Genomic DNA, 14,370 nt, shown 5'->3' on the forward strand with positions numbered 1-14,370 from the left:
CTTCATGTATGCCTGGGATCTTCTGGGGGTCCCTCTTTACTCATGCTTTTGTCTTTTGCGTGGATGTAAATCTGGCAAACATCTGTCAGTGCACGACAAAGACAAAAAAAAACAGACAAAGTCCTGATCAGCACTGAAACCTCAAGGTGGATGCACTGCACAGAGAATCCAGCATGCTGACTGGCCTACAACAACATATATGTGCTGTTAAACTGACAGCTAATAGAAGAGGCAGCTGTAATTGCAAGCTGGGTGGAGTTCCCCAGAGATCTATTCTGGTTCCTCTCCACTTATCAAAAGTTAGTGATAAATAGACAGTATAAACTAAAGTTACAGAGGATGAGCAGCAGGGTGCTGTAAACACTAGCTGAGCTCATTTCTCTCTATATCACAGCAGTTGTAACATCACACACTGAGATGATTTAGACAGCTCAGAATCTACTGTTGAATGACGATGAATAACAACAATAATGAGTCAATCATTTTATGTCTGTTAAATTATTAGAGTAGCTTGTTAGCCTTAGCAGAACAAACATTTTACCATAAACCTTAAATACTTTGATGCACATTTCATGTTTGTTATATACTTTCTCAGTTCATTCACAATGATTTGATTTGTAAAATAATTTCAAACATATTGTGATGTTGCCCTCACAGTTACATCAAGAGACCATTACAATGTTTGCCCAAACCTCAGAAACAAGTTCCAAATGAAATAATACATAATAGCATAATGATCTTATTGAAATTATAACTGTAGGGAAAGTGGGTGGCTGTCATCTCACATGGCTGCGAACAGAGTCAGTATTTATATTAAAAGAATACTGAACGATCCCTGCAGAGCTGCTGACACTAAGGCCGTGTCAGCTGCTGGTTCCTCGTGTCAGTTCTGGCTATATGTGGGCAGTAATGTTGTGTAAAACACACACACACATCTCCTGATGGTACTTCTGGAGCTTTGTGTTATCACATTTACCCTCACTCACAGCTGAACAGTCGAGCCACATGGTAATGACATCCACTTGTATTTAAGCAGTCAGTCATCCAAAAATCCAGCGATGGCTCAGGCGGGGAAGGAAGGCAGGCAGACAGTCAGAGAGTGTATCACTCCACCAGCAAACCAGACAGCAAGTTTTATAACTGAGCCCACCAGGCAAGTATAAGAGAGAGGCAGTCAGACAGACAGCCAGCCAGCCAGGGATCAGCAGCTATAGATGGAGCTGGCACTAAGCCAGTTTGAGCTCCCTGCAGAGGAGCTGTGGTGATTCACCTCCGTGCCTCGCTGAACCTGACTGCCTCACTGGCCTGGAATCGATATTCCACATCGCCCGTTTTGCCAAGCCAAAAACATTTTGGCAAAAAAAAACGTGGAGTGTTGTGTTAGGTTAAGTAGGACAAAATGAATAGTATTCAGCGTGTGTATATTCTATCCCAGCATGCACTGAGAGCGCTCAAAAGGTCTCTGCTAGCTCAGACGGATGCTCTCACTCATTATACCTACGCATAATCCAGCCGCTGGGGCTGTGGAGGAAGCCAGGATGGAAAATATGCAAACTTGAGAGCGCCATCATGCATGAGACACTTAAAACCATGTTCACCAAGTATTCACTTCTTCTTCTGCAAAAAAAAAAACCAGCATCCCAAATGACTTGTAACAGCATAGTGACCTTGTTAAGCACAGCAACAGGGGTGGAGATCCTTTTAGCTGTAGTGATGGAGGAATGAAACTACGGCTCTTTGCACAGCAATTAAAATGTGTAGTAGTGTGTGACAACAAAAATAAAAATGTTCTGTGCTGATTTCTAAAAATAGCGCAGGTGGAAAACTGCTCACACACAAATGTTTGTGTAAAAACTGGTGAAATAGAAAAAAAATACATTTAACAAGCAGAAAAAGCTAGAATGGAGAACAAGATACGAGTAAACTGTCTCAAATTCCATTTAATTAACGCAGTGTGTTTGCTCCAGATATGTGGCGCATCCAAACTGCGTGCTGCTCCTCTCTCTCTGTGTGTTCAGTTCTGACTCAGGGGACAGTAAGCAAACATGTTCCAGACCTATTGAGAGTTTTTGGATGCTTTAAAACAGAGCAGCATATCAGAAATAAACCATTCAGTGCTTTAAAAACTCAGGGCCTCAGAATGGCTGGACTGATGTGATCCACTTTTCCTGCTCTTAGGAGCTGAACTCTACAGTTCAGATTTAGCTGCAGCTGCCATATCCATTTTTAGAAAGACCTGCGAAGATGGTGTCACAGCAGACAGGCTGTTGGAGCTGAGGATGAATACATTCTGAGAGACTTGTGGCTGATTCAGTAATTGTCTTAATGTGGATTCGTGCTCTCTGGAGCCACGCTATGGCTTCATTATTTCCCTTGACTCCATCAATCCATCCATTTTCCTTCACTTACCGGGGGTCGGGCTGTGGGGGCAGCAGCCTATAAGCAGGGAAGCCACCTGCCCAGCCACCTCCTCCAGCTCCTCCTGGGAGGAGCCCCAGGACATGCTCTTAGTTGGACATGCTCCAAACATCTCACCAGGGAGGCACTCAGGGTGCATCCTAACCAGATGCCTGACCTCCCTTTAAATGGGATCTCTCAATGCAGAGGAGCAAAGACTCTACATATCTCAGACCAGACCCGAGCTGGCATCACTGGAGACACCGCACAGATCCAGGCCTTGAATCTATTTCATACATCAAGCTGTGCTGAAAGCATCCCACAGGGCATTACTATGGACCAGAATGTTTCAAAGCATATAACATATCTTATTAGCAAGTACAGAGTTAGCAATCAATGGCTCTGCTTTAAAACAGGATAAAATACAAACTTGTGGAAGAATAACTTAGCTAAGCTAACCATAATAAATCATCTTAACTTCAGATGTTGGTATAATATTTCTAGACCCAGACTCATATATTGGATTGCTCATATTGAAACCAGTATTGAAAAACAATATGCTCCAAGAGAAAACATTCACTTAACAATTATAATCCAGAAGAATACCCCACTGTCCACATTCCTTTAGTGTGTCTGCTGCTGGAGAGCACGCAGCACAGACAGGTTTTTATAGCAAGGTAGCTAGCTAGCCTGCTAGCATACATAAAGTAAATAAGCTGATACACTGGTATTAGAATATTTTGTCCTCAGATCTTGTCCACATCTTGATGCATGCAGCATCCAACTGAGATGTGGTCAAACTGACTTAGACGGTGTATCTGAAAATATCAGATCCGTTCTGCACAATTCCACCTCTGCAGATCTAATTTGATAAGAATCTGAACAGAAATGGACACGGTGCTGCCTGCTGTGGTCTTTTTTTTTATCTGACCCGGAGCAGCTTCCCACCCAGTGGCAGTGGTTGGACACTAGAAAGAGGAACCGAACCATCCAGATCTACATTAAGCTGATGGAGCAGATCTCCCGGACCGTTATGACACCTGACATCAGAGCAACAGTACTAAACCTGTCTTGTGTCAGGCAGATGTGTTTGGGCAGCACAGGACAATGGTTTGATCAGCGCCTGCGGCCTTGTTTCAGTTAAGCCTCTCCAGCTGTCTCCTAACCATGACCCTGCCTCCATGACCTTCTGAGCCCACTTCCCTTCCGACCCCCTTGGAGACAGGCTGAGGTGTCAACACCGACAGGTTAAATGTTAAATGCCTGCCGCACAGCTCTTTCTAAAATCCAACACTGTGACAGTCAGCATGTAAATTCTTGCAAATGTGAGAAATGAAAAGGCTTCCATCCTGCTCTTGCTACCAGCAGTTCCTGTTCGTACGCGGAGCTCGGAGTAGACGTGTGTGAGACCTTTGAGGCAAATCAGACAGCAGCAGGTCAGCAGAGGACAAAAAAAGGAAAATCATCTGTGAATGTGTTGTTGCTGGAAGCGTGGACACTGACTGTACGCATGCTTCATTAATTGAGTTGCTGTGTTTGCCAAACAGGGAAGACTTTCTTAAAAACTGTTCATCATTTAATCAAATGTGTTTGATTAACTGCAGCTGTTCAAATATTTTCTGTTTCTGTGTGTGTGTGTGTGTGTGCTGACCGTTACTGTACACTAGTGAAATCCTAGCATGCAGTACCTGCACAGCTGGGCTGGAGGAGTGGGTCATGTTAAATTGATGAAACATCTCCGGCAGTCTCAGCAATCCTCTTTGCACACTAACATACAGAAGGATTGCAGAGTCTGAAAGATAACTGTGATTTAATGAATTCATGTTTACAAGGTAAATCTCATCCTGTAAGCGTGTGTGTGTGTGTTTGTGTGTGTGTGTGTGTGTGTGTTTTAAGGCCTATATGACACTGTTTATTTTGACATCAGCCAACAAATGTGCAAAATTAATCCACAGAAATGACATGTCTTCATATCTGAATAAATAATTGACAAAGAAAACTGCAAATACATAGATCCCTGAGAATGTTTGAGCATGTTTTGTACAACATAGAACAGTGTATGTGTTGCTGTGCTTTCACACCAGAGAGAAGAGAGAGAGAACGTAGCTTTTCTTGCTCGTGTCCTTGAAGCTCGAAGCAGGTTTTTTTGTGTAAAATATATGTCCATGCTCACCAACATAGATAAATGGAAAAAAGGCTTCAATGGCTGGACCACTGTAATTGTAAATCAAGCTGTGTAGCTGCTCAGATCTTCGTGTGCAGCTGACAGTCGGTGACCTCACACTTGAACCTCCTTCTGTATTTTACCAGGTTCAGGACCCCACAGTTCACATGCTCCACGATTTGAAAAGGCCACTAGCAGAGTGCACATGCTGGACTGAACAAAAAACGTCTTAACCTTCACACCATCGAAGTTTGATATAACACAGAGTCTCTGTGACTGGCCTCTGATCAAGGTCCACCTAAATACAGTATATCACCAAGCAACACACCAGTATTCAACTCCGGCTAGCTCAAACCCAAAGAAAGAACGATAAAGACGAAAACTTATGGAGCTGAATATCTTCACCCTTTTAATGGCCTTTCTACACTGTGCGATATTTAGCGATCTTATAAGACCATTGCATGGCACACTATGCGACGTGAATCTAATAAACTTTGCTATGACGTCAAGTTTGATGCGTACAGATTGTACGATGACTATTTACTGACTCGCAGGCGATCGCAGGTTATGACATCAGTCAACATGTGAGGAGGAGGAGGAGGATGTGGATGTGGAGTGACAGGTCGTAGCAGCTGTCACACTGTGAGTCAGTCATCCTAAATTTCTGACACCGCTAGAATTTTATCTCAGCTTGTCTTTGGTCGCAAGACGCTGACAACGTCATGGAACCTGTCTCACAGTGAGATGTAAGACCACCGTTTTAGAGCCACGACCAAAGATATCTCCACGATTCTCCTACGATGGTCGTCTGTTGTCTGCAACAGGCCAATATCACACAGTGTAAACCGGGCATAACAGTCCACCATGTTCTTGTCCAATTTACACTGATCATCTCCTGAAGTACTATGAAAGGACCTGCTTGCATAAAATCTGATCAGTTAACCAGTGGACACTAGTCCCATTTTCCAGCTTGTATCTGCTCCATTCTAGACGGAAAACCATAGACAGAAAAAGCGGACCAAAACAGTTACCCTGTGGTCCTCCACAGGTACCATGCGTGCCTTTACATAAAACCGTCGGCCTCCTATTTCCTCTTAAACAACAGATTGAAGTAAAAAGGCAGCAAACTGCCTGAAGTCTTCAACTGGAGCAAGCCGATGCCCTCAAAGTGCTTCAAACTTTCAAACTCCATCTCATCACAGTCAACAACCAGGAGTAAGAGACAAAAACTTCACTAACAGCTTCTGTGGGGGGAAGAAGCTCCAGAAGAAAGAAAATTGAAGCATTTAATGGAAAAATCAGTTCCTCAAGTGTTCGTGCTGAGCTACAGGATATGTAGCACAGAAGAAAATATCAATATGTTGTGCATGTGGGCATCACAATTACAAAAAGTCTGAGTTGTATCCTGAATAATCTTTCAGAATGAAACACAGCAGCTGTGGGACAGAGTGAAGCAGGCCTGTCAGTGCCGGGTCATCGTGACCTCCTTCTGGGTATACACAGTAACCCGACGTGACGGGTCAGTGCACACTGCACAGCTGTGCTGGGTCATTTCTTTAGTGTCAGTTGTGACATCCTCCAGCTGCACTTTTAAAATGCGCTGAACCAAAGTTTAAATTGTGCTGCACTCCCTCCAGAATCCAGCGATCAAGCCTCACTTGTAGAGAACAGCGGGGAGATTGTTATTCATACATTATTGATTTGCTGTTGTAGTGGTTTCTATTGTTTCGTATGCTATTTGCAAAGTAATTCTTCAGTTTGCCTGTCTGAGAGAACACCCATAATAAAGAGTATGTGCATGTACTGTGGATATGATTTTATCAGGTAACGAATATGTGGAAGAAAATAAGCTGTAGAGACCTTTCAGGCCCTCCGGTCTTCAGGGCGATCTTTAATTTGTCACACAATCACAACTGACCTGAGGAATGGGACAGTCGCCACATCCTCACAGCACATATGAAACATTGTTCAGTGTCGCTGCGTCACAGCGATGACACATCTGGTGGAGTATCTGACGTGCATGCTTATAAAGGCTGCAGAACTTTGCTCCAGAGTGCTGTTTGCTTTGCTTTAAGTGGTGTTGTTGTTGTAAATGACACCTGACACCTGGCTGGGAGCCACTGCTGGGATCGTCATCCCATTAAGAAGGGTCACTGCTACCACATACTACAAGAAAGTGCAGAGACATTTTGTCACATTTAGTCCTGAACACACTGGTTTTAGTGCAGATCTTTTATCTTCTTTTATCTCCTCTCTGTAGCTGTCTCATGTTTTCTTCTTATCATGTTGCTGCTTCCATACTGTGCTCTGAGTTTAGTGGAGGAATGGTGCTTCCTTTAGGGCGGTAACTCCTTCAGGCATGGCGTCTTTTACAATGTAGAAGTGTCTACATTGTAAAATGATGGCTGGCTGATTTAGGAACAGAGGAGGTAGACTGGACAAAGGGAGTGAAGCAGAGAGAAAGAGGAGGTTATTGTTGTTGAACTCCATAAAAATTACTGTGCTGTTTCTTTGTTGTTGTTTGGAAAGAGACATCTGTGTTGTTTGCAGCCAGACAACAAATAAAGTTCAGAAAATCTGCTCTCTGCCCACCAGCATCACCCAGAGCCTGAGTGCCAACCTTTGACCTTTGCCCTTATTTCCACCACACAAAATGAGTTTTTTATTTCAGTTGTATGGATAGCTGGTGTGGATAGCTGAAATCTGTGTGAAGATTATAAACATTATGGATGAAGGGTGGCGGCAGATTTGCACACACATGGTGCTCTAATGGAAAAACTCACAAACGCTCCTCAGTAGTGTAGGTTAGCCTCAAAAAGGGGAGCACAGAATAAATAAATCGTCTTTTCTCCTGAGATAATTATGTGAAATTGGACATATTTTAGTATAGTGTCGCTGTTAATCTGTAGATAATAATAAAGAGCTTGGAATAGTGTGCGTTTTGTGTGTACATTTCCTCGTCTCCCTGCCTTCCTCTGACTGCTAGCTGGAGGCTGATTAATTATGCTCTGTGTGAAGGATGTTTTGGCCCGGAGTGATTGCTGCTCCTCTGTGGCTCTCCTGTTCTCAAGATCACCTCAAGCCAAATGAGATGTGGTAGGGGAGGAATAAAGGGTCAAAGCCCTCCATCTCTGCACCCTCCACCTTCCTTTTTCCACCCACCCACCCCCTCCTCTAGCAGCCCCGACAATCCAGAGCTGAACCGCCAAGAACAATGTGTCCCTCTGGATGATTTTCCTCTAAGAACCATCTCACAGTCTGACACAGGAATCTAGTAAATGTCAATGTGATTTAGAGAATATTTCATTTTCCGTTCCCCAGGTCCTGCCTTGTTTCACAGGATTATATTTTTGTACTTCTCTTGTTGTTCAGTCACCTCTCAAGCTTTCCTCCTTTCTTTTCCCTCTATATAAACCGACTCATCGGTGTTAACAGGAATCTGCTGGATTGGACTGTATTGCTGTCATTTGTAACTTTGCTCTCATCAGTTCGGGTTTGAGATGCAGGCGAATCGAAGTGAAGTCAGAGGCGGCTGCATGTGTTCTGTTTGCAGCAGTCATGTCAGATGCTCAGTAAACAGTCGGAGCAGCCTTCCACAGTGGAGGCAGCGGCGTGTCAGGGCCGGGGCAGCGGTGGCCGTCTGGGTGGAAGCTTTACAGGCCGGTACACAAACCGCTTACTGGGACAGGAACACTTTGTGTTTTTTCAGTTAAGAGGATGACATTAAATGTACAGCATGTACTTATAAGGTCATGGACAGATTATTTAAGCATCATCTCCCTTTTACATCGGGGCCAATGCACTCAGGGAAGATAACTATAGACACAGCAGATGTCTACATTTCTTCTACATTTCTTTGCGTCTGTATTTGCTTGAATCTTGTGTCATTCTCTGTGACGTTTTTCGTCACTTTTGCATCTTTGCAGTCCTTATTTGTGCATTTTAGTGTTTGCACTCTTTTTATTAGTTCATTTGCAGTCCTTTACATTTGATTTGACATCTTTTTTTGTTTAACTGATTTTTGTGGTAATTTCCTGCCTGTTTGAAGGTGTTTCCAGCTGTGTGCGCCTCTTTGCGGTCGGTCCACTGATGCTGTTGTCACTGTGTGGCAGCCAATCACAAGCAGAGCTGATGTTTGACCTTGACATTGTTGAATGCCATATTAAGCATTTACATTGACCTGCATGCAGGGATAAATATGTAAAGCAAGACTTGAGAGAAGGCTTGAGAGAGACAAAAACAATAAGTAGATGTCTGCATGTTGATGAATGTGCTGGTGACACCTGGTCTTTCCGATGATTTAAGCTTACAGTCTGCCTGCCTGCCTGGTCTCACAGTGTTTTTAGATGGCTGCAGCTGACTACATCTAATGAAACCATATGGTGTAAAAAAACTGGAACGCAGAAGAGGGTGAAACACAAGCAGACATCCATGTGTTAGAGGAAATATCAGGAAGAGATTGGACGGCGGTGCATGTAGCGCTTTCACACTGAGGAAAGATTCACTGAGGTGGATGAACAGTATGGGTTGGGAAGGTGGGGATAAACATGGCACAATTCCTGGGCGGAGTGTCCTGGGAATATACAACTCTCATTTACTCTGAGGTCTTGATGGTACGGTCTGGTACCTAGCAGCTAATGGTGGCTCATGTCAAATAACAACAAACATTGTCAGCAAGGTTGCTAACAGCTAAGCTACCATCAGCTGATGCCATCGTGAGAGCCTGGTTTTTAAAAAGTTATATAATACTCTTTTTTTGAGGCTTCACGTCATTAAGATGGCTGATGCAGCTCTGCATCCACCCATTATGAAAAAAGTGAGGTCTAAGGACTGCATGTCCTTATGGAAGCTGCCAAATTGGACCTCCAAGGACATGTGCAGTCTTTTAGCTAATATGAACTGAGACAATAATAATAATAACAAGGGGTTAAGAAGAAGAGGCAGGAACCAGCTGCTCAGTCTTATCCCACCCATGACAGGGGGTGTGTGCTGTAACTTAAAATTCATTGAAATGTTACATATCATGGGCCTCCAGACTCAGATAGTTATGCAACAATGTGATGTTTCTCACACACACATTTTTTGTTAAATAGTATCATGAGGTTGGCACTTCAGTGTGTGTTTTCCCAGGCTGCACCTCGATATGTTCGTAGGGTCAACAGTCGTCGCCATGGTAGCATGGTAGCAGTGTTGTGTAGGCATGGTGACCTCCTGGGTGAAAGTCAGCCACCATCATCCCCGACCCAGCCGTCTACCATGGGCTTCTGCACCTCTATCAATCCAGCACAAACACAAGCATGTGTCAAATCTGAGCAACGAATTATTGACCAAATGTGGCTAATTTATATATATATGCACATGTTTCTGCCCCTCATGACCGTTACAAACCTCACTTCACACTTCATTTTCCACTCGAGGTCGGACTCACACACAGACTATTTCACACACAAAAAACATGGCACAGATAAGAAAGACAGTTCTATTTGAAATTGCACCAAAATTACGTGACTATGGCGGGAGAGCAGCGAGCCAAAAACCAGTATTTAAGGGCAGCAATAAAAGGCAGGGACATGTCAGCATTTCTGAACTTTCAAAACAAGAGGGACAAGCAGATGTTGCTGCATCAGACATCATGAATGTGGAAATAAAGCTTCCTGATTCTGTTCTGTTTCCTCATGTGTGTGTTTCCTAAAACAAAGAGTTAATGCTGACCGTGTTTTTATGTGTTTCCTTCTGTCCGCAGGTACAAGAATATCATCCAGCTACGGGCTGGCGCTCCTCCTCCTGGCGTGTGCTCTGCTGAGGGATGCCTTGTTATAATTTGGAGAACTGACATGGTTTGCACCCAGCTCTCTCTCCACTCTCTCTCTTTCTCTCTCGCTCTCTCTCTCTCTCTCTCGCTCTCTCTCTCTTTTTTCTTTCTGTTTGCCTTTAAAGCGAACAAGAAAAAAAAATGCCTGTTTTACTCCCCCCCCCCACGCCTCTCTGTCCCTCCCCACCTCTGTTCACCCCCCCATCCTCCCCCCTTCACCCCCCCCCCCCTCCTCTCCCACCATGTGGACAGCACAGTTGGCCCCCCTCTCCCCCTCCCTCCCCTCTTCCTCTCCCCCACTCCTCCCCCTTCTCATTTCCTAAGCTACTCCTGCTCTTGCACCCAGCACACTGTTATTAGCAACACCAGTCACATTTAAAGCAGTCGGATTTTTGTACAGACGTCGACTCTCCACACCATCTGCGGTGCAACGCTGGACTCTTGTCGGATAACTCTCACGGAGAAATGACTTTGTTACGGTTTCGCTGTTCCAGTTCATGTGTTCATTGCTCAAAAGTGAACAAGAAAAAAAGGAGAATCTATATTTGTGTAATGTATATGATTCTAGATATATATCTGTTTTCTTTGAAACGCCTAGAGAAACTGTATGTGCTGTATACATAGCTGCCACTCATCATATTGGCCATGGAACATCATTGTGAATAGCCCTCTTAAAGAGATCAATTTAATTCAAGTCTGTGTTAATTTAGACTGTTAACATGAACCATCAGGTTAAGAAGAAAAAAGAAAAATGTTTTTTTTTCTTTCAGCTGTATCGGCCAATTTTAACATCCTGTTAGTGCTACATATACAGATGTGCATGCTTTATTGGTCTGAAGGCTTCTACGAGAGGGAAAGAATTTGAGCTACATACACTTGGTGTTACAATATGTTAAATTTAGCTTTATTTTAATGTGCTAGCTTTGATGTAAAAAAAAAACACAAATTGTCCCTTTTTGTCATTTTAATTTGTAATGCATCCTCAGTAGGAATAAACAAACAAACAAAAGGACATCACTTCAATTCATGAGTCATTTAAAATCCTGACCATTGAGTGAGTAATCTGAACTGACCTGCACTGACACGCTTTGCCTCATTGTGACGGAGGACTTTGTTTTTGTTGGTACCCACTTTGGATCATGAGTGTTGCTAGTTTTTACATTATGTTGACATTTTACAGGTGGATGAGGGTGGTGATGCGGTCAAAGTCTCAATAGAAATGTGTTAAAAATCTATTTTTAACTTTATTTTCAGATGATATATCGCAGAGATTTTTATCCATGCAGAGCATTTATATAAGCTTTGACAATCTGACACGGACGCAGGCGGAGGAGTGCATGGTCAGGTTAGCTCCTAATATTTAGTTTCCAGAATATAACAACAAAAAAACACAAAAGGATTCTTTTGTTGTTAACTTTTGAGAATAATTGAGAAGCATCCATCAGACATAACTGAAATATTTATGAATACTAGAGTAGCTAGTGTCTGAAGAAAGATGGAAGTGAAGGTTATATCCACCGTCATGCGCTGATATGATTTTTATTATAACCTTTTTTTGGAAGGTGGTCAGACATGAAGCATGAGTCCTCATTTGTATGGTGTAATCTGACATTAACACACAACACACACAGGCGTAATCTGAACCAATTACAGCGCTGTGTGTTCTTAAAAAGCTAAAAACCTCACTTTACTCTTTACGCTTTGCAGACGAAGCAAGAATCCCACCCTCACCCTCACCCCAACCTCCCCCTCTCCCCCCCTATTCCTGTATAGTTGCAGTGCATTCCCAAAGACAGGCGGAGGGATACGTGTTGCGTGTGTCGTGCTTTGGGATAAGAGATGATAGAAGGTGACCCCGTCTAGTCCCTCATATTCCGACTACAGCTACAGTTCTGTTGTTTGGACAGCTAATCTGGCTTTACACACACACACACACGCCACTCTGCTGTGACAGTTTGAGAGTGTTTCAGAATGTTATTTTAAAGGGACGACTGGCGGGCACAGTGTGAGTGGACGGTTCGTCCAAACCCTCATGTAAAAAGTTACAGATCTGTACAACTTGTAAATGAAATAATCCGCATGTTAACATTTTTTTAAGAAGAAAATCCATTTAAAAAGGCAGAGGCCAGTGATGTTCTGTACGTGTAACAATGGTGTCATGTACTCATATTCAAGTGTTAACAAGTCCAAAGTGGGTTTTCATCTCTTCAAAATGGGTAAAATGTATTTGACAAAAAAAAGAAAGTATATCTATATATATTAGAAACATCTCCTTTATAAAGCTCTCATCTTAATCCAGGGGACTCATAAACTGAAAACACAGAAGGAGAGATTATTTGACGACGTTTGGGTTGTGGTGGAGGCTTTGAGTTGCTTTGGAGCGACGCTGCCTCTGTGACCAAAGAGGAGAAGAGCTCACAGTGATGGCTTAGAGAAGAAGTTCCTTCATCCAGGGATGTTATTTCAGTAACATCACCCCACCCGTTCTGTTTGAAATGACTCACCGGACATCCACTCTAGATGTATTTGTTTCTTATGTATTTCATTTTAATGCAGTCCTGTCTGTTTTTGAGCTGTCAAAAACTCTGATGAATTCTTTTTTTAAATTTTTTTATTATTTTTTTCCTTTGGTATTGTGTGAGGCTTCTGTACTGGAACATTGCAACAGTTTGTATTATAATGACGATATCAGAATAATATTTAAATAAACCATTTTCACAGATGAAATTCAAACACTGAGGGATTCCATCTGTTTGGACGCAGAGCTTTGCAGTGAGGAGTGAGAGCTGACGGTGCTAAAATAAATACAATGAACTAACACTGGCCCAATTTCTTAACTTTAAAGGAAAGTTACTCTTTATGGGAACTTATTTGCTGCTTAATGCTACTTTAACATCAGCCTGCACTTCATGTGTGCAAGACAAGAAGACAGGATCACAGTGACATGAGGCCAGTCTCCTGATTGCTGTGTGCTTTGCTGCTGATTGACCTTTGTATTAGGCTTTAATACGTTACAGTAAACAGCTGAAGGAGCCTCCACAAACTGATATCTATCTGGAGTTTGTAATTCAGAGGAGGAAGATTAAACAGTGGTTAAACAGGAAATAAATGTCCTAATATATACTAGAAAAAGGCATATCCTGTAGAAAATGCAAGTTTGATTGCTGCAGCTGAAGCATTGCTTTGAATGCTGATGTATAGGATTGCTCTGAATTGCTGGAGAATCAAAGGAAGTCAGAGCTTTGTATGCCTCTGTGTGTCAGCCTGTCACCATGGTAACTAATACAAGTTTGATAGAGCAGCATCTAATGAGCGTTTTAAGACTAAAATGGAGTCTGTGGCTTGAAATTTGTATTATTTTTGAAAAAAAATTGAAGTTGACCCGGAATGTCCTCTGTGAGATGAACATTCAACAGTTAAAATCGGTCAATGTATGCTGAAGATATGCTGTGCCAAAAAACGTACGGAAGAATAAGAAGAAGAAGAAGAAGAAGAAAGAGGGTGAAGAACAATAGTTTGATTGTCTAGCAACGGCAATCAAACTAATTAGGCTAAAACAGCGCAACGTAGTTTGTTTAGCCAGCAGAAATCGGGGAGTGGGGAGGGAGTGATGTCGGACACAGCCACTGTAAAAGACTGTTAACGGTAAACAGTCATCAGTTAGGCTAACAAGCATTTCATTGGTATATTGGAGGAAGCCAGAAAGACAGGTACCACTGTAAGTCAATGTGGCTAAAAACCAGCAGAACAGAATAAAAAGAAATAAAAAGGAAAGATTAAAGTAGACTCTTGTTCCAGCTCAAAGTTCCTAAAACACCCCCTATAATTTAGACGATTGATTTTTCTTTTCTTTTAACTGTTAACCACGCGTTGGAAGGCCTTTCTGCCAGGTGCAAATAGCATCTTTTGGCCACTTTCTGTCATTTCATTGAGTATACTGGAGTGTGAACATTCACATGGGCTATTTCAGTCTACGCAACAGACCCCTGCTTTTTCA

The 14,370-nt window shown here is 42.7% G+C and overlaps 1 protein-coding gene across 1 annotated transcript in view; it reads left to right on the forward strand.

The window, feature by feature from the left end:
- The window catches only part of LOC114453416 (V-set and transmembrane domain-containing protein 2A-like), a 60,686-nt gene extending 49,786 nt beyond the window's left edge, over positions 1 to 10,900 (forward strand). The window contains exon 5 of the mRNA XM_028433308.1: positions 10,305 to 10,900. Coding sequence (XP_028289109.1) covers positions 10,305 to 10,381 — 77 coding nt within the window. The 3' untranslated portion in view covers positions 10,382 to 10,900. The remainder of the gene's footprint in view (positions 1 to 10,304) is intronic.
- The last annotated feature ends 3,470 nt before the right edge of the window (positions 10,901 to 14,370 follow it).

Source organism: Parambassis ranga, chromosome 20, assembly GCF_900634625.1.
Source record: "Parambassis ranga chromosome 20, fParRan2.1, whole genome shotgun sequence".
In the NCBI taxonomy this organism is placed as follows: Eukaryota; Metazoa; Chordata; class Actinopteri; family Ambassidae; genus Parambassis; species Parambassis ranga.